The sequence below is a fragment of the Lissotriton vulgaris genome, chromosome 11 (assembly GCF_964263255.1).
Source record: "Lissotriton vulgaris chromosome 11, aLisVul1.2, whole genome shotgun sequence".
Lineage (NCBI taxonomy): Eukaryota > Metazoa > Chordata > Amphibia > Caudata > Salamandridae > Lissotriton > Lissotriton vulgaris.
In genome coordinates, this window is record NC_141699.1 from 865,098,098 (window position 1) to 865,121,880 (window position 23,783).

Sequence of the window (23,783 nt, forward strand, 5' to 3'; positions counted from 1 at the left end):
CTTTAAAAAAGCATGCTTCTGGGCATTCTAACTTTGGTACTACTCTTTTCGGCCACTTCCAGCCCATGCACTTAGCTTTGCGGACTGATTGAAAAATCACAGTTTTGATGGAATCCAAACTATGTTATAATATTAGCACTGGCATAAACTGAGAGCCTATTACCAAATGAGAGCGCAGCTATAATTTGTCACAGCACGCCATCAAAAGCACAAGTGTTTTTTTTAGGTCGAGCCTGGGCAGTGCATGTGCTGCTCTGCGAACCATGCTGTATTGGAGTATGTACTTGAAGCTCCGCCCACTCTCCTCCCTTATTTGTCATTGACTTGTGTATTTGTCTTTCGTAAGTGCTGGCTTCTGATTAGTTAATAGGCTTGTTAGTCCCTCCTTAGTACCGCTTTGTCTTCATTTGTAACCATCCATGACGACTGGCCCTTTTACTTCTGTTGTTACACAGTATGAGTTATTTAGTATGTGAGCACTATTTTCTTTAATGAGTTTCTCCTACTGCAGGCGTGACATGCTTTCCTGCAACATTCAGCGCGGCATGCAAGCTTTCTCTTTCCAACGCGCCTGGGACAATGGCAGCCACTTCTTTGAAATGCAATAGGTCTCGCATTTACAAAAGTTTGAGCTATTGGCATTGTAAATGACAATGCCTTTTATTTGTGTTAATTATCAAAAACAGATAAATAAAAACCATTGACATTTACAATGCCAGTAGCTTAAACTCTCGCAAATGCGAGACCTATCACATTGCAAATGCTTGTTTTTTTTCTAGAGGGCTAGTCAATTTTTCAAGCACCGGATTGCTCGGAAAAAAAGATCTTCTAAGCAATTCCATACTCTTGATTCTAGATGCCAATGATGGTGGGTGTGAAACAAGGGTCCTCCCTAGGTCGTAAACCGGAAATCTGCAATGTGTCCCACCTATGATTCCTTCTGATCGTTTCAGGCTTTCTCAATGACATTGAAGTGCATGTGATATTCCGTTTGAAACCTAACAGGGAGGAAGGAGGGTTGTATGTACAAGATATCAAGGTACAAATCTCATTTTAAGGAGGACTAACATGATGGAGCTGTAGAGTGATTTGCTTACAGATTCAAACACTGCATGCGCGCATGTAGCACCATTGTTCTGTGGTAGGGGAGGGTTGGAAGCTGGAATATTAATCAATATATTAATCACTATTTGCCGTGCCTCTGAGTGATGTTTTGAACTAATAACATTAGTTGCTTGTATTAGAGCATTTTGATTTCAAAGTATTTTATTAAAATTTGATATGGTTATCATCGCTTTACCATTACAGGGTAACAGCCCAAACTGGCTGTCCTTGTCAAGGATACAGGTAAGTGTTACATATGTTTGGCTGTCCCCCTTTCCACTGTCTTGCAATAAGAATAAGAGTGGATGAAAAGGGGAGAGAAAGAGAATAAAAGAGAAAAAAGAGAGAAAGGAGGAGATAGTATACAAGAAGATCATTTCAGTCGTGGTTAAAGCTTTGAAAGATGAATGCACAATTCATTGTTTTGCGACAGGGTTTCCTCCATGCATGTTTTCTGTCCTGTGTTTTTCTTCAGCAGAACATAAGTGCAATAAAGTTCATTTTGTGGTACTGTTTTGTTTGCTTAGCTGAAATGTTTTAATTTGTGTTCCTCGAGAAGGAAGCCATCTGATGGGTGTTCCTGTATGTGCAACATATTCATTGTCCTTTGTCTAGGTCTGCCCCCCTAAGCAGTGTACTGTGTATTGTTTTCACTACTTGTACAGATGCCACATTATTAATTCTCATTTCCTATGTATACTTATGAATACAAAGAAAGTGTTTCAAAATATTTTTGTTTCATGTATCATGTTTAAACGAATATTTTTTTTCTTAGCTCCATAATCTCACTTCACACCATGTCAAGTGTGTTTTCACTGTCCTCAACACCCCAAAAATTTGACATTTTGGGGGATTTTCCAGACTTTCTGCTTACTTTCACGAAGACAAGCTCCGCGTTAGTCTGTCTATTTTGTTTATATTTCGACTTCACTTGACTTTGAACTCAGCAGATGTATGTATGCTAGTCCTTTGCTGAACTAAATTTTGATTCTGGCTATTTACTTGCATGAGAGGAAGCCTTATGTTAATTACCTCTTGCAATTGTGTTTATTTGATCCATTATTGATTCTGATTTGAATCTGACTAACTATTGTTGGTTTCTGTAATGACTTAAATTTGAATAGACCTTTATGGTTTTAACTCAGATTTTTACCCTGTGAAGATTTTTTGGGACTGGGCTATCGTTCTGTGAGACTCACATGGTCCCGATCCATTACCTTAACCATTCTACATTTTTAGTTAAAGAGTTGACAGAATTCAATTGAGCGAACATGAGGACAAATTGGAATAGAATTTTCGATGCAAAGCGCTTGGGCAGTTTGCCAATTTGTGTACATTTGCATAATTACTTAACTTACATAATTACTGGGGAATTGACTTTAAAAATTGTCAGCAGTTAGGAACTTGTGCAATTGGTTGGATTAATGCTGGTCTACCTGTTGATGTGTCAGGACTGGCATTAAGAGAGGGTAGGATTTTGAGAGATGAATTGTCTTATGCGGATCATGCAAATTGCAGATTTTGATGACAAGATACTGTGATTTTATGTGATTTATGTTTAAAGTTCTTTTTGGATTTATGTGTAAATGTTTATAGATTTAATTGACATACCTGATCTTGAGATATTATAAATCTATCTGCTGGATAAAGGTATTTTTTCAGGTTATTGATTAAAGGCCTATAACGCCCTTCATTTTCTTTGTATTATTCGTTTGTTTTTTTACATAAACGCAATTTGTGATACAAGAAGACCAATGTCAACAAGACTGAGAACAAGAACTCACTCCCCGTACCGCGATTCTAATCCCCAAGGTACAAGTAGACTGCATAAGATCAGCAGATTTTTCTTATTATAGGAATTTTCCGCACCCCACTAATGTACATCTCAACAGCATTCCTGATAAACCATTGTTAGTTTGTACTAATTTATCACCGTTAAAGTAGCAGTTTTCAATCCATCCACAATTTTTGGCTTTGGAGTACGAGAGCATATTGAGCATTTTTCTCCATAGAGTTGAGCGCTTTGGAACTTTTCCATCTGTATGCACTTCTCTCATGCACCTTTCCTCTGCCAAGGCCCATTCCCTCATGTTCTCAGCCAAGTCGCGGGCCATTCCCTCATGTCTTCAGCCAAGCAATATGAGCCTTGTGGAACTCCAAGAGTTACAGGCAAAGGATTGGACAGGGACTGGTTGACTTTGAATCTTTGGGATCTGTTTTGAAGGAAGGAGGCAAACCAATGATATACAATGTCAGACAAACCCATTCTTTGTTTAAGGAGTTCAAGCAAGTTGTCCTGTTTGACGGTGTCAAAAGCAAACGATAGGTCTAGTTGGATAAGTAGGCAAGCTTAATTTTGGTCCCGGATTTTTAGAGCGTCAATTATGTGAGTTATGACCGATTTTATACTATGACCTGCTCGGAAACCAGATTGAAATTGGTTGAGCAAGTTGAAATTATCAATGTGTTTGTTCAGCTGTAGGTTAACACATTTTTCCAAGAGTTTGGCTAGCGTAGGTATGTTGGAAATCGGCCGATAGGTATTTAGGTCCAAGGGGTCAGCTGTTATCTTCTTTAGGATCGGCAAAACCTGACCAGTTTTCAGGATGTCTGGAATGATTCCTTGAAGGAGGGACATATTTATTATCTTGGTCCAGACAGGTAGTATCAGGGGAATGAAATCTTTTAAGTAGTTAGCCGGGAGAGGGTCTGTGAAATGGTTGGAAGGATTTAGAGAGGTTAGTGTCTTTAGTATAGAGTCTTCACTGTACGTGTTGAAGTGAGGCCAATTTGCGTTGTTTTTGAGTTTGAATTTAGGGAGGGTGTTAGTTTGCGCATCAGCCAGGTCGGCATATAGATTTCATTTCCGTGTCTGAGATGGATAAGAGTTCCTTGCCTAAGTCTGATTTTATGGATTCTGTTTTGGAGGCAAAAAAGGATGCAAATTCTTCACAATTTGGTAGTTTGGGAGGGATGGCGTTCTGGAGAATAGGTATGACCTTAGTTTGGGATTTAATAAGGTCGAAAACCTTTATGGGTCTATTCATAGCTTGGTCAAGTTGCGACCTGAAGAAGTCAGTTTTAGACTTTCTGATTTTTCTAAAATAGGAGTTTCTGGAAAGTCTAAGAAGCTTAAGGTGCTCAGCTGAGGGAGCAGCTCTCCATCGTCGTTCAATTAATCTGAGAGAGCGTCTATCGTCATTTAACCTCCCATCGTACGAGGGTTTCGAGTCTTTTGTGGAGGCTCTTTTCAATTGGAGCCGGGCAATGTTGTCAACAAGATTAGTGATGGAGTGGAAGAAGAGATTGGTTAGAACTTGGACATCATTTAGGTCATCCGGGGAGCAAAGAGGGTTAGCGTTAGTTTAGGCTATAGGGATAGAATCAAGGTTTTTCAAGTTTCTCTTACAGATCTTAGATCTCAGGGGTTGTGTATGGATGCGTTTAACATCTTCTAAGATTTGGAAAGTGATAATGTGGTGGTCAGACCAATCGCAAGGGATGATCGAGTCAAGTGATGTGAAGTCCGCATTTGAAATTACGAGGTCGAGAATTGCACCTTTGTTGTGAGTAGGGATATTCCATTTGTTCGAGATTGGGGTCAGCGAGAAAGGCTTTGAGACCGTTTACCCCAGTGTTGTTCTGATTATCCCGATGGATGTTGAAGTCTCCCAGGAATATTTGCTTATGTTGATGGCTATTATTTGACGCCACAATATCCATGAGTTGCTCAATGAATGTGAGGTTATCTCCTGGAGGGTGATAGAAAGTGTGAAAGGAGCAGATTTGTTTGTTATTACTGGTGATGTTTAGGCAGAGGTATTCACAGGAGGACAGGGTTGGGGCATTGGAATTGGACACTGTAAGGCTGCTCTGATGTATGCAGGCTATCCCACCAACAGGTCTGTCTGTTCTGTCGAGTCTAGTGATGTCATAATTAGGAGGTAACAAAATGTCCATGATGGGAATGGAGGTATCATTTAACCAAGTTTCAGTTAGGATCAGAGTGTCAAGTTTGTTAGTGAGTAATAAGTCTGCTATCTCATCTGCATGTCTGGAAGCAGATGTCCAGTTAAGGAAAATACAGTTTAGTCTTGTCTTGATGGGTACTGTTATGGGATCGTAGGTGAGGGGGATTCTAGTGAGATTATTCTCAACTATACCTCTAGGTATGAGTCTGGGGGCTCTGTGTGTGTTGATAGGGATAGGTTGAATTTGTGATTCTGTGAAAACAATGGCAGAGTGCCCAGTTATCAGTGGAGGAGGAGGAAGCTCGTATGAGTGAAGGAGGGCGTCTATCTCTATGATAGAGAGGGGGTTTAGCATTCTGTTGGGGCGGGATGAGGCATTGAGGTGCGGCACTGTGCTCCAATGAGGAGAGCCCTGAGCCTGGGAACTTGCAGGTGGATGTTGACTGTGACCATAATTCTTGGATGGGGGGCAAAATCTGTATTCCTGTTTATTGCAAGAGAATTTGGGTTGTTGTAAGATCAGATCGTGTAGGGATCGGATGTCCGAATTGATTTGCTGTAGGGCTGATAATATCTGGTCGAGATTGGGGTCCAGCGAGAGTTACCACCTTGGAAAGATGGGCTGAGGAGATATGAGGAGTACTAGTATCGTTGGGATCAATTGATGGGCTATCTTGGTTGAGGATAGAACAGGGTGCTCTATCGGGGATTATGTCAATGGAGGGAGGGGCCGAGAAGGTCAGAGGGGGGATATGAGCAACTGCTGTGTCAAGATCAGGGGGGTAACAGTGGTGTTGCTAGGCAGATGGTGGGAGCTAGGGGTAGTCAAGGAGGGGGAAGGGAGGGGATCAGTAGGTGTAGGCCTTAAATATTCGGGTCGAAGCCCCTAGGTTCCGGAATCTGTGTGGGAGGAAAAGCCTTGAATTGTCCAGGATCATCTCAGTAAATCGAAGCTCCTGTGACGGAATCAAGTGCGATTTCGGCCATGTTTATGTTAAACTATAACAATGTTAGGAGTTCCCCTGTCACCTGGAGTTGGTTCATGACTGACTGCAGCGAGCTTGCCTTCAATAGCCAGTCATCTAGGTAATGGAATACAGGAACTCTGTCCTCCAAAGATAGTCAGTAACCACCAACATCAGTTCTGTGAACAGCAGAGAGGTGCTGGTGTGGAAGGAGTGGAGAACAGCAACCTGAAAGTACTCCAGACCTCCCTGTACCAAATGTAACACCTGTAGGACTACAGATCAAGTACATCAAAATACACAATCTGCAAGTCCAGGGACACCAGTCTTCTAGGTCCATAGCACAAAGGATCTGGGCCAACGTGAGCCTTTGGAATTTGTCCTTCCAAAGGAAGACATTCTGGGGCCGAAGTCTATATACTTTTTCGGGATGAGGAAGCAGCAGGAGTAACAGCCCTGCCTTACTGGACCATTAGAGCAATATAGGTATCTCCTGCAGCAGGAGGGATAAATGCTTTTCTGGCGTTTGCTCTGGTTTCGAAGAGATACTGGGTAGGGCGGAGGCAGGAGAAATCATAGGGCATAGAATTTTTGAACAATTTACAATGCCCATGTGTCGAATGTGATGGACTGCCAACCCAGTAGGAAGTGCTGGATCCTGGTCGCCATTGGTTGAGCATGTACAGCTGAGTGAAAAACTAAAGCTGCTTCTTAGCTGGGAAAGATGAGCTGGAAGATTAGTAACACTGCCGGCCCACTGGCTGTGTATTGGTTGTGCATCAATGGCCACGAAAGGACTGGGCTGTCTTCTACATCTGGGGCAGTGATTGCTGCCTCTGCTTATACACCAGCTCTCTAGTATAGGCCCTAAATTTCCAGAACTGGTGTGGAAAATGTTCTGCAGGATTCAAAATCCCCATCGATTGTTTTCTGATGCTCTGCTGCCTTTAACTATTCATAACCCCAATCCGTCTTTTCTCCGAAAAGACAAGACCAATCAAAGGGCATATTCATGAGCAATGCCTGTACATCAACTGAGAATCTAGAGGACCTCACCCAGGCCTGCATACAAAGGACAATGCTGTTATCGGCTACCTGTCAATAAAGGGATTAGCTGTGTCCTTCCCACCATGGTTCATCAGAGTCAGTGTGTATCTCAGATCCTCCGAATCCAGGCCACATCTTGCTGGCCATGCACCAAAGAGCATATGTGTCCTATAGACAGACTAAGTGTTTGCGTTAACAGATCGCAGTACCAAGCTGGCCAATAAAAACATGTTTGACAAAGGCATTAATCCTTTTGTATTCTCTATCAGCAAGATAGTTTTGAAATGAGTTATGATTCACATTACTGGTCGAGGCCTGTACAATGGTACTCTGTAGTAGGGTACTTAGTGAAAAAATCCTGATCATAGAACAATGCCTATTGCTTGCAGCCAAGAATATGATTTAGACTAGTAAGCCATAGGAGTATCTGTGATGGCATCATTAACTGGGAGTGATGATATTGCTGTCAAAACTTTCAACAAAGGGCAGCTGTAATGCAAGTACCTTGGCTGCCTTCCGAACTACCAGTGCAAATGAGGCATTGTCGTCATTTGGTGGTCTATGTGGCAAGCAATGTTCCCGCTAATTATTTTCCTGCTTCTGCAACACTGAAGGGTCGCTGTGCACTGCAGGCAAGATTTGCAACAACTTGCTATGCAACCGAGCACAGCACACAAGCTACCAAATCAAAGATTTGTTTGAAAATCAACACAAACGGGTGCATTATGATTCAATTTAGCAGAAAGTAATACTCATTCCTGAGGCATGTGTTCGAAGGTAACTCCAACAAACAGGTGGCGGAAGGAATGCCTGAATTAATCTCAGGCACTAGTGATTGCTTCCTGTGACACTCTAGACAGTAATCAACCTTAACCAATTCAGTATTGGTCCTGCTCCAATAAGAAAAGTTTTGGGGCAAACTGTTAGACTCCAGTCTTAACTGCCTGGCCTTGTCCTCTCCAGATGGGAACATAAGCAAGCCCAGATATCTTTCAGCCCACTATAGCCTCATCAGTGAGGTATAACTTGAGTACTGTTAGACAGTGTGCAGGGGGCCCACATTTAGGGAGTCTACTGCAACAAATAAGAAGGTGATGGAAGGAGTGCTTGAATTAATCCCAGTTGCTAGAGATTGCTTCACACTGTATCACAAGTCGATTGTTTTTCACCAACAATCAGTGCTTTAAATGGGCCGGTACTCACCGGTACTGAGTACCGGCACTTTTATTTTTATCACGCTGAGTACCAGCACTTCTCTACTGCCGTGGAGAGTACCAGTACTCATGAAAGGTAGGCGCATTGGCCTCTAGTGGTGTTAGCCTGTCTCTTTGACAGCCAAAGCACTTTTATAGCCCTGAGCTGAGCTCCCACTGAACAATTCAGCGTTGGCTAATTTGCAGGATATCCAGGTGTTCCCCGTCATGCTGTGTTGCAAGGAATCAAGGCAGTCCAGTGACAGCACAATGAGGAAAGCCATGGTGGGTAAAGGGCTTTAATCCCACCAGATTCTTTTGTGTGAGCGCCTGCTTATGTTTGTCTGTTTGCCTGCTTGTGTGTGCATGTTTTTGTGTGAGAGAAAAATTAGAGAAATTATACAACACAAGGAAATGTTAAAATATCACTGTTTAGCTTTCGTTTTGTATGACGAATTAACCTGTTTTGTATACACAAAACAATTTGAGGTGTTTTGGTATGTGCTGCAACTATTATATAAGTCAATAAGTTTCGCATTTCTTGCGTTTAGCCCTTCCCCTAGCCCCGCCCACTCACTGCATTTAAATGAGTATCTGCACTACTTTATTCCCATTTAAAGCTCTGCAAAAAATATCACTTGAGATAGAGTCTCGCCATAAGAAAAGTACTGCTCCAGTGGGAACAGTCCAGATTGAAATGACAGGCCCGGTCCCTTACAGACAGGAACACAGGCACCAGATATGTTACATGAACTCAGTGGCATAGGAATCAAGTTATATTTCCATTCCCCTCAACTGAGTTCTTGGCCTTGTTTAATAAGTCATAATTTTGACTATGCAGATGGGAAGAGCAGTAGAGGCTGCTACCGGACTCGGGTGGTGAGGCGGGGGCAAAGGGTACGGGGTGAAAAAAAAAAAACACGCTTGCCTGTGATGGCCGGGTGCCGTCTCTCCTCCGTCCTCTTCCTCTGGACTCCGGTTTTGGCAGGATACAGGAGACAGCAGAAAGCACCCGGATCCTAGGCTCTCGATAGCCAATCACAAAGCTGCAGTGCAGCATTGTGATTGGTCTGAACGCCGTGGATGGGTTGCTCAGCCAGGGAATGGGGGCCTGGGCATGTTCTCCATGCATGCTGCAATGCAGCCTGCATGAAGAATATGGGAAGTGTGCATGACTGTTTTGGGCAGCCCGAGAGGGCTGACCAAACAGTCATGTGCACTTAGGAGTGGGCAAACCACTCCTCCCCTGCTCCTCTGTCCTCGGAGCAGCCCCTTCCAGAAAGCTGCCGCAGCAGAAGAAAACGTAAAATAATAATAACGCAAGTTATTACCATTTTTTGTTTCCTGCTATGGAGCAGTGAGGCAACGCTCCTCCGCCTTAGTGGAGGAGCCACCACTGGGTAATAGTGGGAGGAGAGTGTCCCTCTGTCACCGGGGGATGTTAAGTGGCACACAAGGTGTGCCGAAATTCAAATATAAATACAGTGCATCCAGGAAAGATTTGGGATAGGCCCTGGGCAGGTTCTCCAATTTGCCAAGCTGACAGGGACTGCTAGGGAGATAGGGACGGGTTTCTCAGAGACACTGCATGAGACACGCACGCTCGAAGTCTTGTTAGATATATTCACACGTAGGAGGCTGGTCTCCCGACTGTATGAATCTAAAGGCGAACAGGGTTTACCTACAATGCTGGCAGAATCTAAATGGGAAGAAGATCTGTTAGAGCCAATGTCAGAGCTGCACTGGGCTAGGGCATGAGCACAGGTCCGAGAAGTGTGTCTGGCACCTCCTGTTTTAAACTGGCTAACTTTTATGTGATGGATCAAGCCCTGATCTTTGGACTGGGTAAGAGTGGTCTGCTTAATTCAGACACTCTGTTCATCACCACCCCCTTTTCTGAATCGTTTTTGGCCACTATAGGTGTGGCAGGGTATACTCAGACATGAGTCCCTTTCTCACTGCTCCATCAGGATTCAAGCAAGCCGGGCCGAAGAGGGCTGAAATGCCAGAAACCGGTCCCCGGTAGCTTGTCTCCTTTCTGGTGAAGAATTGGCTTGGTAGTTTAGTCTGCCCTGTTCCCATGATGCACTGGGCCAGGGACAGACTGATTTGCATATAGCCAGGTTCTGAGCTGGGATGGTGCAGCGAGACAAATAACGGTGATGGATCAAGCCCTGATCTTTGGACTGGGTAAGAGTGGTCTGCTTAATTCAGACACTCTGTTCATCACCACCCCCTTTTCTGAATCGTTTTTGGCCACTATAGGTGTGGCAGGGTATACTCAGACATGAGTCCCTTTCTCACTGCTCCATCAGGATTCAAGCAAGCCGGGCCGAAGACGGCTGAAATGCCAGAAACCGGTCCCCGGTAGCTTGTCTCCTTTCTGGTGAAGAATTGGCTTGGTAGTTTAGTCTGCCCTGTTCCCATGATGCACTGGGCCAGGGACAGACTGATTTGCATATAGCCAGGTTCTGAGCTGGGACGGTGCAGTGAGATAAATAACGGTGATGGATCAAGCCCTGATCTTTGGACTGGGTAAGAGTGGTCTGCTTAATTCAGACACTCTATTCATCACCACCCCCTTTTCTGAATAACTTATGTGCTGCATCGTACCTATCACGCCATCATGTTAAGTGGAATTTACCCAAATGGTACTGATCAGAGTTCGAGATGAGGCCTACGTGGTGCAGTATTGGCAGGCTGTAGTGCTGCGTCTGAGGGAAGCGTTTTTCTGGGTGTTATCTGCGTCTAAGAACGGAAATGTGTGGAATAAATTTGCACCTCTGGGGTTGGTACTGGCAAAAAGGCAGGTGGCAATTAGATGGATGGCAGAGGCTAGGCTGACCCTCCAGGCCTGAGTTCGAAACATGATTGAATGGGGGTGGCTGAGGAGAGCTTCATGCGGGATTGTCGTTGACATCGAGAAAGACAGCTTGGACTGGGCCGCAATGTGCCGGAGGTGTTGGCGTCTGACAGAGGGGTCCTCTCAAGACCCTAAAGCACACGGTCCAGTCGCTCATACACTTGTGGCATGATTGGATTGGTAACGCAGGCCCTCTGGAAATGACTGAAGGGCCGGTAGGCGAGTTCTAGGTGTGGGCTGCTTTTTTGGACAGCCTGGGGTGCTGTCGGGATGCCGCCAGCGGCCCAGTGGGTGCCTGAGTGGCCATTCTAAAGGCAGATGCAGGGGTGTAACACAGGCCCCCGCATCCCCCGCAGTGTGGGGCCCTCAAGGTCAAGGCGGCCCCCTCAGCACTGCACTTCGGCCTGAGAGCTCTCAATAGAGTCCGGAGGGGACCCCTCCACCGACCTAGCAGGGGGGCCCCCTCAATTATTGTTACGCCACTGGGCAGATGGGCGGAGTTATCACTCCCTTTCTCTCGCTGGGCCGGTCCATTGATGTATGCTGTTTGAGCAGGGCAGGAGGACTGAGCAGAGGTGGTCTCACTTGCATTCATGTGTGGCTCAGCAGTGTGAACTAATCTGTGCATTTTTATTTATCCAACCGAAGTTAATAAAAAAAAATGCCCCCACCCACTTTCTTTTGCTTAAACTTCGCTGAAGCATTGTTTTGGGCAAAGGCAATACGCAAATGTGGGTCACTTTTTTTTTGGGGTGTGCCCGGGCCGGTTTTTTAACCCAATCCAACCCCGACTTGTGGATCAATACAGCAGATAAGGGTGTGGTAGAAGACTCACTCCGTACAGTAGAAGTAGCATGTTTGACACTAACTTCCAGGGTGAGGGAGGCACCAGGAGACAATACCAGGGAGTTTCTCCATTAGAGGAAGCGCTGGGTGAGCGAGAGGGGGTGACCAATATTGGGTTATAATTTATAAACAAGTCAAACGCACCTGTTGCACAAGTGCCACCATTGCCTACGTAACGTTTGTTCTTGTGTTTGAGTGTCCTCCATTTATTGCAGTATTATACCTCTATTTGTACTTTGTACACTTTTGTAACCTGCACACGTCACTTTTTCCCCCTGTATTGCACCGTTTGCTACCTCTTGTATTTTGTTTGCTCATGATTGTCACTTTTGCCTCATGTAATGTAACGTTTGCTTTTGTAATTTGTTCACTTGTAATTGTTCTCATGTATCAGTTCTGTTCCTATTGTGAAGCGCTCTGACACCTTCGGGTAAAGTCTGCGCTATATAAAAACGCATAAATAAATAATCATGATCATAGTAGTGTCAAAATGCCGTACTGAATGATGCAATTGTATATGATCTTATGATCTATATCTATATCTTCTATACTAATATAATAAAGAGAGAGCCCAAACCTTTGAGGCGGGTAATCTCAGGAACCACAGCACCAATCACAACACCCAATACAGTGTTGGAAAGGGCAGTTGCAGCAGAAGGACATAGGCTATGCAGACGCCCACCATATACATTTAAAAGGTAAAAGAACCGTGCCAGCAAAGTAGTCCCTTGTGGGCGTGTCTGCGTTGTGCTGTGGGCGTGTGCTGGGGCCGTGACAAACGCTGGGGGCGTGTGGTACGTTCCGCCCTTAATGCCATGTCTCATATTGTGTGCTAATCTCACCCTGCTCCCTTTAAATACCGCTGCACCCCATATTCATTCATAACCCACCCTTACTCCTTAAAATACCCCAACACCCTTAAACACTAACCCATCTTAACCCTATAAATATACCCTGTACTCCAAACCCCAAACCTATCCCTAAACCCTAAAAATACCCCTGTACCCCAAAACACAAACCTAGCCCTGAACCCTATAAATACCCCTGTACCTCAAAACCCAAACCTACCCCTGAACCCTAAAAATACCCCTGGACCCCAAAACCCAAACCTAGCCCTGAACCCTTAAAATACTCCTGTACCCCAAAACCCAAACCTACACCTGTACCCCAAAACACAAACCTAGCCTTGAACCTTAAAAATAACCCTGTACCCCAAAACCCACATCTACCCCTGAACCCTAAAATGCCCCTGTACCGCAAAACTCAAACCTAGCCCTGAACCCTAAAAATACCCCTGTACCCCAAAACCCATACCTATCCCTAAACCCTAAAACTACCCCTGTACCCCATAACCCAAAACTATATCTGAACCCTTAAAATACCCAAACACCCCAAAACATATACCTCAGTACCCCAAAACATATACCCCATTACCCATACTTACCTTATCCAAACATTAAAAAAAACATGCTTTTACCATTCATGCATTTACAACGAATTTCGTTGTAAATGTATGCGTGGTAAAAGCATATAAAATGTAATGCCATGCGTTATAATGGCATTGCGGAGTCATGGTACTTTCGTAATGAAAGTATGCGGAGTGATGGTATGCGGAAAGAAAGTTGCGGAATAATGGGTGTTTACCCTCCCCCAGTAAGTACATTGGTGGCACGGCGGCCCACATCTCCAGCAACATACTCATGTTTTTTCACCACCCACTTGAAAAATGCACAGGTCTCTCTCATTGATGGCCAGCACCGACATACACTTTTAGACACACCCCCCCGCCACAAGTTCTAGAATTGCGAACTTTAGAGCTGGGGAGCTACGTTCGAATCTCAGCATCAGTTCAACATCCTGTGATTCCAGGCAAATCGCTTTGTCTCCCCGTGCCTACCACAAATGAATGTGTTCTTCTGTAATGTAAATTGTGCTCATGCCATGTTGTCGAGTTCGCGCAATATAATATTGCAAGGAAAAATAAAGTAGGGAAACTCGAGTTCACACACTAATGAACGTGCACTCTTAAGTGCATCAGCAGTGCACTGTGAATCGGAGCGTTTCACAGGCCTGTCACAGATAAGAAATGCGATCAAAACGAAATCCTACAAAACAATATACTGCTGGCCGGCAGCAATTCATCCCCGGACAACGTCGGGACGGGCTGCTAGTCTGTTAATAAAGTTATGACACATGGGTCGTTGTTGTTTCTGCAGCTCGAATTTGTATTTGTTTAAGAATACGTGAAAAATGCAAATAAAGATTTATTTATTTTTAAACGCATTGTGAGTCATTAATATCCTGCGTTGTGCGCGGTCACTTCCTAAGGGGTTTAGGGTTTGTATGATGCTTAAAAGTTACCTGACATGTAACATTGGACACAGGACTTTAAGTTGGCCGGGTCTCAAGGGGTCTGAGCACCGGCAGTTTTTTTAAGGGGGGGCTCGAAACGGGTCTCTATCGGGCTCTGTTTTGAGCCCTGGCACAGGTGGTTCGTTTTTTTCCGGACTGCGGTGACAGCAGTGCCAGGGGCGCAAAACAGCCAGATAGAGACCCGTTTCGAGTCAGCAGCACATCAATGTGCGCTGCCCACACTGCTCACTTCTCACTAGTGGAGAAGTTATGGCATGATGTCATGCCAGGGGAGCGTTGTGGCGGAAGGGAAATCCTTAAAGAGAGTCATTTTCTTTCTGGATTTCCCTTCTCTTTCTAAAAAGCAAGAGCAGCAACATTGTGGTAGGGTCACTAGGGCTTTAATTGGAAGCTTTTTCAAAATTATATGTAACAAACCATAGATGTAGCTTATTTATCTTATGCAACTAATAACAATTGACAAAGACAATAGTCCTTACTTGTTGTAGGTATGATGTTACTTGTTGTATCACATATCCGGATGCAATGACAGAAACAGCAAAATGCAAATCGGGCGGCACACTATGCTAAACACAGATTGTTAGTGTAAGTGTTTTAAAGCCACACCACTAATTACACTGGCCATGGCCCTTTGAGAGACCCCCCACCAGTTTTTTCATCCCACTTAAAGCCCTGATTGGACAACACTTGTAATGAATAACCGGACTAACGCAAATGGATGTAACTACGAGGATTCTACGAACTGAGTCACCTCAGCTGTGCTGAAGCAGGAGTGACCCTGTAGTGTACTGGTTATTGAGCATGAAAATGTCCCCAAAATTATTTTTTTTAAAAACGAAAGAAATCAAATAGACAAATAAAATGTAGTCAGAGCTAGTAAAACACTGCGCATAATTGGTTACGGTGGCCTAGTCAAGCAAACATTTTGCCGGCCGGGCTACTGCATGCGGAGCCACGAAATGTGGATGACACAAACCGGAGCACAAATCACAGCAATAAAGCATCAAAGGAAGAACTTGTCTCTTATTGCTTCAAAGCCATATATTACCACAGGAATGTGTTCGGCCGCTGCTGCAGAATCGACAACAGCGCACTCTAGACCTACTCGGGTGGGAGGACCGCTGACCTCGACAAAGGCCTCTTATCGTCTGAGGCCCTCACAGCTTCGAGTGGCAGCACAGGATTGCGGCCCGCTTTCGTTTCTTAAGTGTGGCTTGAATTTGAACTTACGTGAAGATTTTGAGCTGGAAGTGGTGAAGTCGCTGGCACAGCCACTTGCCCGGAACCGGCCTATCAGCTGGAGCAGGAAGTGTTTCTCGAGGCAGCACCTCACCTCCCAGTATGGAATCACTGGGCAGATTTGAGTCGTGGCCGTACACCCCGTACAAGTCAATGATCACCATCTGCTTCCTGCTGTCACGACCTGGTTTGAATCCGGTCTATTTTGGCGGCGACATAATTCGCCATTACTGATAACTGTTTGGAGTCTTTGGACGACTGACTCAGGTCCATGTCAACAGGTCAGAAACAAAGGAAGGAACCGAAGGCAGCACGTCTATGCAGCCACATGTTTTTTTGGATAACAGGAGGCATCTCAGCGAGTCACCTGAATCCCAGGGCAAGAATCAGGGTGAATGGCATAACTTCAGGAGTATTTTAATCCAGGACATGCCCTCTATTGCCCCAGATTTTCGTGCTTACTCAATATCCTTTTGCTGACAGTGTGTGTTGCAAGGACAACTTCAATGGTGTGCAAGTTGTAAAACAATATTTTTAAACATACGTTTGCAAATCTTATTATGACCTCAGTTACGCATCCACTACTCCCCCTGCTTCTGGTGCTTGCAGAGTTAAAACAGAACACCCGGTATCAAAATCAATCTACACAAGTCTGAAGTCCTTGACTGAATAGTTCTCCAAATAAGATACTGTGCAGTTTCCCATTTAGTTGGGCACCTAAAGCGGATACTTATTTGAGAATCCAGATCGCACCATCCATCGAGAAGATCATAGTGTTGAGTTACGATCCTCTATTACAAGAGCTACAGAAACGTCATGGGCGCGGCACTGCCACCTGGCTAGGGAGACCAGCTGCAGTGAAAACAATTAAACTTCCACGGGTTTTACATCTGTTACAGGCCTGGCTGCTAGAGACTTAAAGTTTACTAATCGGGGGCTCAAGATCCGAATAAGTAGAAGAACCCACACTAGCATTCAAAAGTCTCTAACTTCTGACTTCGAATGGACAAATGGCACACCTTACTTTACAGAGTATTTCTTATCAGCCCAGCTGCAATACATGGTCGTGTAGGACAAGATTAGCATAGGTGCTTACTTGTAGTAGAGTACAGTGGTTCGGCAGCGACACACAGGTTAGCAAGAATAATTGATGGTTGTGACACTGCGCTGTCTTGGCAGAGGGGAAGACGGGAGTTGGGGATTACCTTTGGTATGTTGAGCTCCTCACCAGCCTTGGGCCTTCACCAAAGGTGTGTGTTACATGTCAAAATTAAACTATACAAAGGTAGACCTAAAATGGATATTAACTACAATGATAAAGACATGGTGGGCTACTGTGAAGACATCAAGCGATACAGAAAAACAGCATGACTTAGATCACCTCTGGGGATTCAATACAATGAATGTTTGTGGCACAGAAACTAGCAGATGACTCGTCACAGGGCTGTCCTTACCTTGTGTATTCTTCTTGCAGCTGACCTGGGTCAGGGGGAAAGAACTTTACAGCCAATCTCAGAAGTGTATTCTTTGGCCCTAGGAAGAAAATGAAAATTGAAGTAGTTGGCCTCTAACAGTAATTTTTCAATGTTCACAAGTTGTACATCTTCAACATGCTTAGATTAACTAACCCTCACCCCACCAGAAAGGAAGATCCAGTAAACATGAGCACATACTAAATTGAAGGTATCTCTCTTTTCAAGCAACTTCCTTAACATCTGAGATTGCAGATTTACATATCACACTGTTCTATTTTATAATTACTTGAGGTTCACGAAAGCATTAGCATTATTGCTAATTTAAATGCACTGCCATTTTAAATGCTGTACTATTTTGTTCTCCAGTATTGTATGTTGCATATTTTAGCTCAACTATGTTAGTAAGAATAGCCCCGTTCTGAAGCTGGGACATCAAAAAGAGGATTGCAGAAATGTGTTTAGTCACCCTTACTACTAGGGAATGCTTCAAGTATCTCCCAAGGTCTTCCTACAAGTAGAGCTTAGTACCTGCTCGTTAGCGCCTATCTGTATTTTCAACCCATCACGTCGCCCTGCTTCAGTCGCTTGCATTGAGAAGAAGTGTATACTATAGATGTAACTCCATAATGTATGGATTTCAGCATTGCAGTCTCCATCTTTCCGAGGGGGTTCCTGGGTGGAAGGTGTGGTCAGTTGATCTAGCATTGTGCCTTTGCTTATTCTGATGCATGCTGGCTACCTTTGCATTAAACATGCAATAGTCTTCTATGAGCTATCCCGGATGTCTGTTTTCTTTGACAGAATCTGGTGTGTTGGCTTGGAAATGCCTTTGCTCAGCGCGCAGGGCAGGCTCTCACCAGAACTCCTCACGACGAGGACAGGTGCCAGACATGCGGTAGAGATTTCTGTAAGCGGACTGGGGTAGAGCACAGCCAAGAACTGGACCTGGTGAATCAACCAAACAGAGTGAGCAAGTTGAAGTAAACTTAGGTGAAGTCTAAGAGTGTTTAGCGTATTGTGCTTTCTTGCTTTTCATATATGGTTTCGTTATTGTATGTAAGGTGATAAAGTGAACTGAGGGAGCCATTTTGGGTTGGAAACAACGTAACATTTCACTCGTCAAGCAGGTAGTTATTGGTGTAGTCCTCTAGTATAGATTGTGTGTGCAATCCATGGTTTAGAGCAAGCAGACCCTTGAAATAGTGCTGGAAAAGGGGAGGAGCGCCACAGCCAGAAGCACGGACACTTAAAGGATCAATATGTGCGCGAATGAGGCCTCTGGTTAGAGTGACCAGACCTTGAGAACCAAAAACCGGGAAAATAGAAGAAGGACTATCATTTTTCTTCCACGGAATGACGCAGAATGACAGCTGTCATCAACAAAGGATCACAAAATATCAATTAAGAAAGTAAATACAATGTAATTTCTACAATCAAAATCATACCTATTAATTAAACAGTTGCTATCTAGCAAAGCTTTGGAACACCAAAAAAAGCGCCTCTCACTGTTTTCAGTTAACCCCTTCTAAAAACCGGGACATGAGACAAAATTGCCGATATCTGCCCGGACAGCTGCTGAAAACCGGGACAGTCCGGGCAAAACCGGGACAGTCCGGGCAAAACCGGGACGTCTGGTCACCCTACCTCTGGTACTTCACTAGCCCATGTGTGCACACAGCCAACGTTTATCTAAATGCATGGGGATCTTTGGGTGTGATACCTTAACTGACGGACTCCTTACCGTACGTTGCATTTCCTTCCCAATGTTTCCTAGTTTTGAGATGTGGTCACAAGGCTCGTGTAACCATTCCGGTTTACTGTGCGTGAATAAAGGAGCAGAAATGGGGGCAGAACCATCGAAACAACAGACTCTCACTAAACGGGACTCCTGCCAATGCTATGTACCATCAGTATGCTATACCTATGTGCACATTTCTGAAACAGTGGATGGGGATCACCAAAGAAGCTGACAAGAAATCCTGTCTTGGGCATGGTACCGTCTACCTAGAGAGATTAGGAACTTTCAAAAAAGTTAAAAGATCCTAAAGAGAAGGTAGAGGCCAAGCAAGGGCCACTCTAGTCACCACGGCACGAGGAGGCCGGCAAACACAAACATGTCCCTGGTATGAAACAGACCCAGGAGAAACTGGAATACCAAATAAAACAAAATTAGGGAGAGAGTTAAGGATTACTGCTCTACCTCTGCAATACGCATTCCCCCGGATCACTGAACCACAAGCATAACAAGCACTGGCATAGCCAATAGGTCTCGCCTTTGGGACCTTATAAGTGTTCAGCAAAAGCTATCAGCTTTGCCAATGCTTTTTAAGCTCTGTTGTAGAGCATTGTGGCTACATAAAAGTATTATAAATATTTTTGTTACCTTGTATGTAACGTAGAAGATATTATGCACAACTGAATGACTCAATTAGAAAAAGAATACGCTCTGTGGATTTCGAAGCTTTCCTTGCTGGGACTGACCTGCTTGCATCTCTACAGCTCGCGAACCCGCTCCGCGGGTCCCGCATCGCGTTGGTGCAACTGCTGCTTTTGTCAAGGTTTGGAGGGTCCTTGGAGGGAAGACCTTGTCTGGGGCTGCGAGCGAGTGCGTGCGCTCACGGAGGGACTCCATATCCCAGGAGCGCACGCCAGCACAAAGGAGCAACACCTGGGCCGCTCTCCCCGACCCCTCCCACCCTTCCACCGATCATCATTAAAAGGGCGCTTTTCAGAGCAGAAAGCGGGACGCTCTGTGGATTTCGAAGCTTTCCTTGCTGGGACTGACCTGCTTGCATCTCTACAGCTCGCGGAACCCGCTCCGCGGGTCCCGCATCGCGTTGGTGCAACTGCTGCTTTTGTCAAGGTTTGGAGGGTCCTTGGAGGGAAGACCTTGTCTGGGGCTGCGAGCGAGTGCGTGCGCTCACGGAGGGACTCCATATCCCAGGAGCGCACGCCAGCACAAAGGAGCAACACCTGGGCCGCTCTCCCCGACCCCTCCCACCCTTCCACCGATCATCATTAAAAGGGCGCTTTTCAGAGCAGAAAGCGGGACGCTCTGTGGATTTCGAAGCTTTCCTTGCTGGGACTGACCTGCTTGCATCTCTACAGCTCGCGGAACCCGCTCCGCGGGTCCCGCATCGCGTTGGTGCAACTGCTGCTTTTGTCAAGGTTTGGAGGGTCCTTGGAGGGAAGACCTTGTCTGGGGCTGCGAGCGAGTGCGTGCGCTCACGGAGGGACTCCATATCCCAGGAGCGCACGCCAGCACAAAGGAGCAACACCTGGGCCGCTCTCCCCGACCCCTCCCACCCTTCCACCGATCATCATTAAAAGGGCGCTTTTCAGAGCAGAAAGCGGGACGCTCTGTGGATTTCGAAGCTTTCCTTGCTGGGACTGACCTGCTTGCATCTCTACAGCTCGCGGAACCCGCTCCGCGGGTCCCGCATCGCGTTGGTGCAACTGCTGCTTTTGTCAAGGTTTGGAGGGTCCTTGGAGGGAAGACCTTGTCTGGGGCTGCGAGCGAGTGCGTGCGCTCACGGAGGGACTCCATATCCCAGGAGCGCACGCCAGCACAAAGGAGCAACACCTGGGCCGCTCTCCCCGACCCCTCCCACCCTTCCACCGATCATCATTAAAAGGGCGCTTTTCAGAGCAGAAAGCGGGACGCTCTGTGGATTTCGAAGCTTTCCTTGCTGGGACTGACCTGCTTGCATCTCTACAGCTCGCGGAACCCGCTCCGCGGGTCCCGCATCGCGTTGGTGCAACTGCTGCTTTTGTCAAGGTTTGGAGGGTCCTTGGAGGGAAGCCCTTGTCTGGGGCTGCGAGCGAGTGCGTGCGCTCACGGAGGGACTCCATATCCCAGGAGCGCACGCCAGCACAAAGGAGCAACACCTGGGCCGCTCTCCCCGACCCCTCCCACCCTTCCACCGATCATCATTAAAAGGGCGCTTTTCAGAGCAGAAAGCGGGACGCTCTGTGGATTTCGAAGCTTTCCTTGCTGGGACTGACCTGCTTGCATCTCTACAGCTCGCGGAACCCGCTCCGCGGGTCCCGCATCGCGTTGGTGCAACTGCTGCTTTTGTCAAGGTTTGGAGGGTCCTTGGAGGGAAGACCTTGTCTGGGGCTGCGAGCGAGTGCGTGCGCTCACGGAGGGACTCCATATCCCAGGAGCGCACGCCAGCACAAAGGAGCAACACCTGGGCCGCTCTCCCCGACCCCTCCCACCCTTCCACCGATCATCATTAAAAGGGCGCTTTTCAGAGCAGAAAGCGGGACGCTCTGTGGATTTCGAAGCTTTCCTTGCTGGGACTGACCTGCTTGCATCTCTACAGCTCGCGGAACCCGCTCCGCGGGTCCCGCATCGCGTTGGTGCAACTGCTGCTTTTGTCAAGGTTTGGAGGGTCCTTGGAGGGAAGACCTTGTCTGGGGCTGCGAGCGAGTGCGTGCGCTCACGGAGGGACTCCATATCCCAGGAGCGCACGCCAGCACAAAGGAGCAACACCTGGGCCGCTCTCCCCGACCCCTCCCACCCTTCCACCGATCATCATTAAAAGGGCGCTTTTCAGAGCAGAAAGCGGGACGCTCTGTGGATTTCGAAGCTTTCCTTGCTGGGACTGACCTGCTTGCATCTCTACAGCTCGCGGAACCCGCTCCGCGGGTCCCGCATCGCGTTGGTGCAACTGCTGCTTTTGTCAAGGTTTGGAGGGTCCTTGGAGGGAAGACCTTGTCTGGGGCTGCGAGCGAGTGCGTGCGCTCACGGAGGGACTCCATATCCCAGGAGCGCACGCCAGCACAAAGGAGCAACACCTGGGCCGCTCTCCCCGACCCCTCCCACCCTTCCACCGATCATCATTAAAAGGGCGCTTTTCAGAGCAGAAAGCGGGACGCTCTGTGGATTTCGAAGCTTTCCTTGCTGGGACTGACCTGCTTGCATCTCTACAGCTCGCGGAACCCGCTCCGCGGGTCCCGCATCGCGTTGGTGCAACTGCTGCTTTTGTCAAGGTTTGGAGGGTCCTTGGAGGGAAGACCTTGTCTGGGGCTGCCAGCGAGTGCGTGCGCTCACGGAGGGACTCCATATCCCAGGAACGCACGCCAGCACAAAGGAGCAACACCTGGGCCGCTCTCCCCGACCCCTCCCACCCTTCCACCGATCATCATTAAAAGGGCGCTTTTCAGAGCAGAAAGCGGGACGCTCTGTGGATTTCGAAGCTTTCCTTGCTGGGACTGACCTGCTTGCATCTCTACAGCTCGCGGAACCCGCTCCGCGGGTCCCGCATCGCGTTGGTGCAACTGCTGCTTTTGTCAAGGTTTGGAGGGTCCTTGGAGGGAAGACCTTGTCTGGGGCTGCGAGCGAGTGCGTGCGCTCACGGAGGGACTCCATATCCCAGGAGCGCACGCCAGCACAAAGGAGCAACACCTGGGCCGCTCTCCCCGACCCCTCCCACCCTTCCACCGATCATCATTAAAAGGGCGCTTTTCAGAGCAGAAAGCGGGACGCTCTGTGGATTTCGAAGCTTTCCTTGCTGGGACTGACCTGCTTGCATCTCTACAGCTCGCGGAACCCGCTCCGCGGGTCCCGCATCGCGTTGGTGCAACTGCTGCTTTTGTCAAGGTTTGGAGGGTCCTTGGAGGGAAGACCTTGTCTGGGGCTGCGAGTGAGTGCGTGCGCTCACGGAGGGACTCCATATCCCAGGAGCGCACGCCAGCACAAAGGAGCAACACCTGGGCCGCTCTCCCCGACCCCTCCCACCCTTCCACCGATCATCATTAAAAGGGCGCTTTTCAGAGCAGAAAGCGGGACGCTCTGTGGATTTCGAAGCTTTCCTTGCTGGGACTGACCTGCTTGCATCTCTACAGCTCGCGGAACCCGCTCCGCGGGTCCCGCATCGCGTTGGTGCAACTGCTGCTTTTGTCAAGGTTTGGAGGGTCCTTGGAGGGAAGACCTTGTCTGGGGCTGCGAGCGAGTGCGTGCGCTCACGGAGGGACTCCATATCCCAGGAGCGCACGCCAGCACAAAGGAGCAACACCTGGGCCGCTCTCCCCGACCCCTCCCACCATTCCACCTTTTTGCAGGTCCTATAAATATCCACTAGTACTCCCGCAGCGCGGGAGAGCGCGCGGGAGAAGCCCGGGACAAGGGCGGGACCGTCTGTGGCCGTCCGGGGCCGGAGGAGGCCGGGCTGGGCCACATCCCTTGGCTTCGTAAAGCGGACGTCAAGCCACCAGGACAATGGCTTCAGGAACTCGATCCTGTAAGACAAAAAAATCTGCTGGAGACGTTGTGTTAGGTACTATGGACCAGTTTATAACCCGAGCCGTTTCCATAGTTGAGAAGGAGATAATCTTGGCAGAGCGAAGGTTATCACGGGAGTCCTTGAGTATGTCTAATAAGCGCTCTTCTTTGGGCGCCATTGCCCTAGCTGATAGCCCTGGTCATATTCCCCCAACTCCTCTGCTGATAACTGATTCCCCTACTATTGACGAGAGAGTGAGTCGGATTAGGGCTAGCTTAGAAAGGGTAACCACCACAGCACCAAGTATTGTGCTTGACCCGACACACTCCATTTCCTCCCTTCCTAGTATCTCATCACCAGGGGGCCAGAGTCCAGATTGTAATCCCAAAATCCTTGACGCCTTGAGTCCTCCTATGCTTGTTAGTGAAGCTGTGAATTCCCCACTCACTGCAGGCCATTCCGATATTAACACTCCTA

General features: G+C 47.0%; 1 protein-coding gene across 2 annotated transcripts in view; it reads right to left on the reverse strand.

Moving 5' to 3' along the window:
- FARP2 (FERM, ARH/RhoGEF and pleckstrin domain protein 2) overlaps positions 1–23,783 on the reverse strand; it is a 1,631,776-nt gene that overhangs the window by 1,169,062 nt on the left and 438,931 nt on the right. For both annotated transcript variants that reach the window (XR_015300958.1, XM_086944011.1), the window contains exon 5: positions 17,056–17,134. Coding sequence is in view for 1 of the 2 variants with exons in the window: in XM_086944011.1 (XP_086800137.1) it covers positions 17,056–17,134 (79 nt within the window). In the remaining variant the exon portion in view is untranslated. The remainder of the gene's footprint in view (positions 1–17,055; positions 17,135–23,783) is intronic.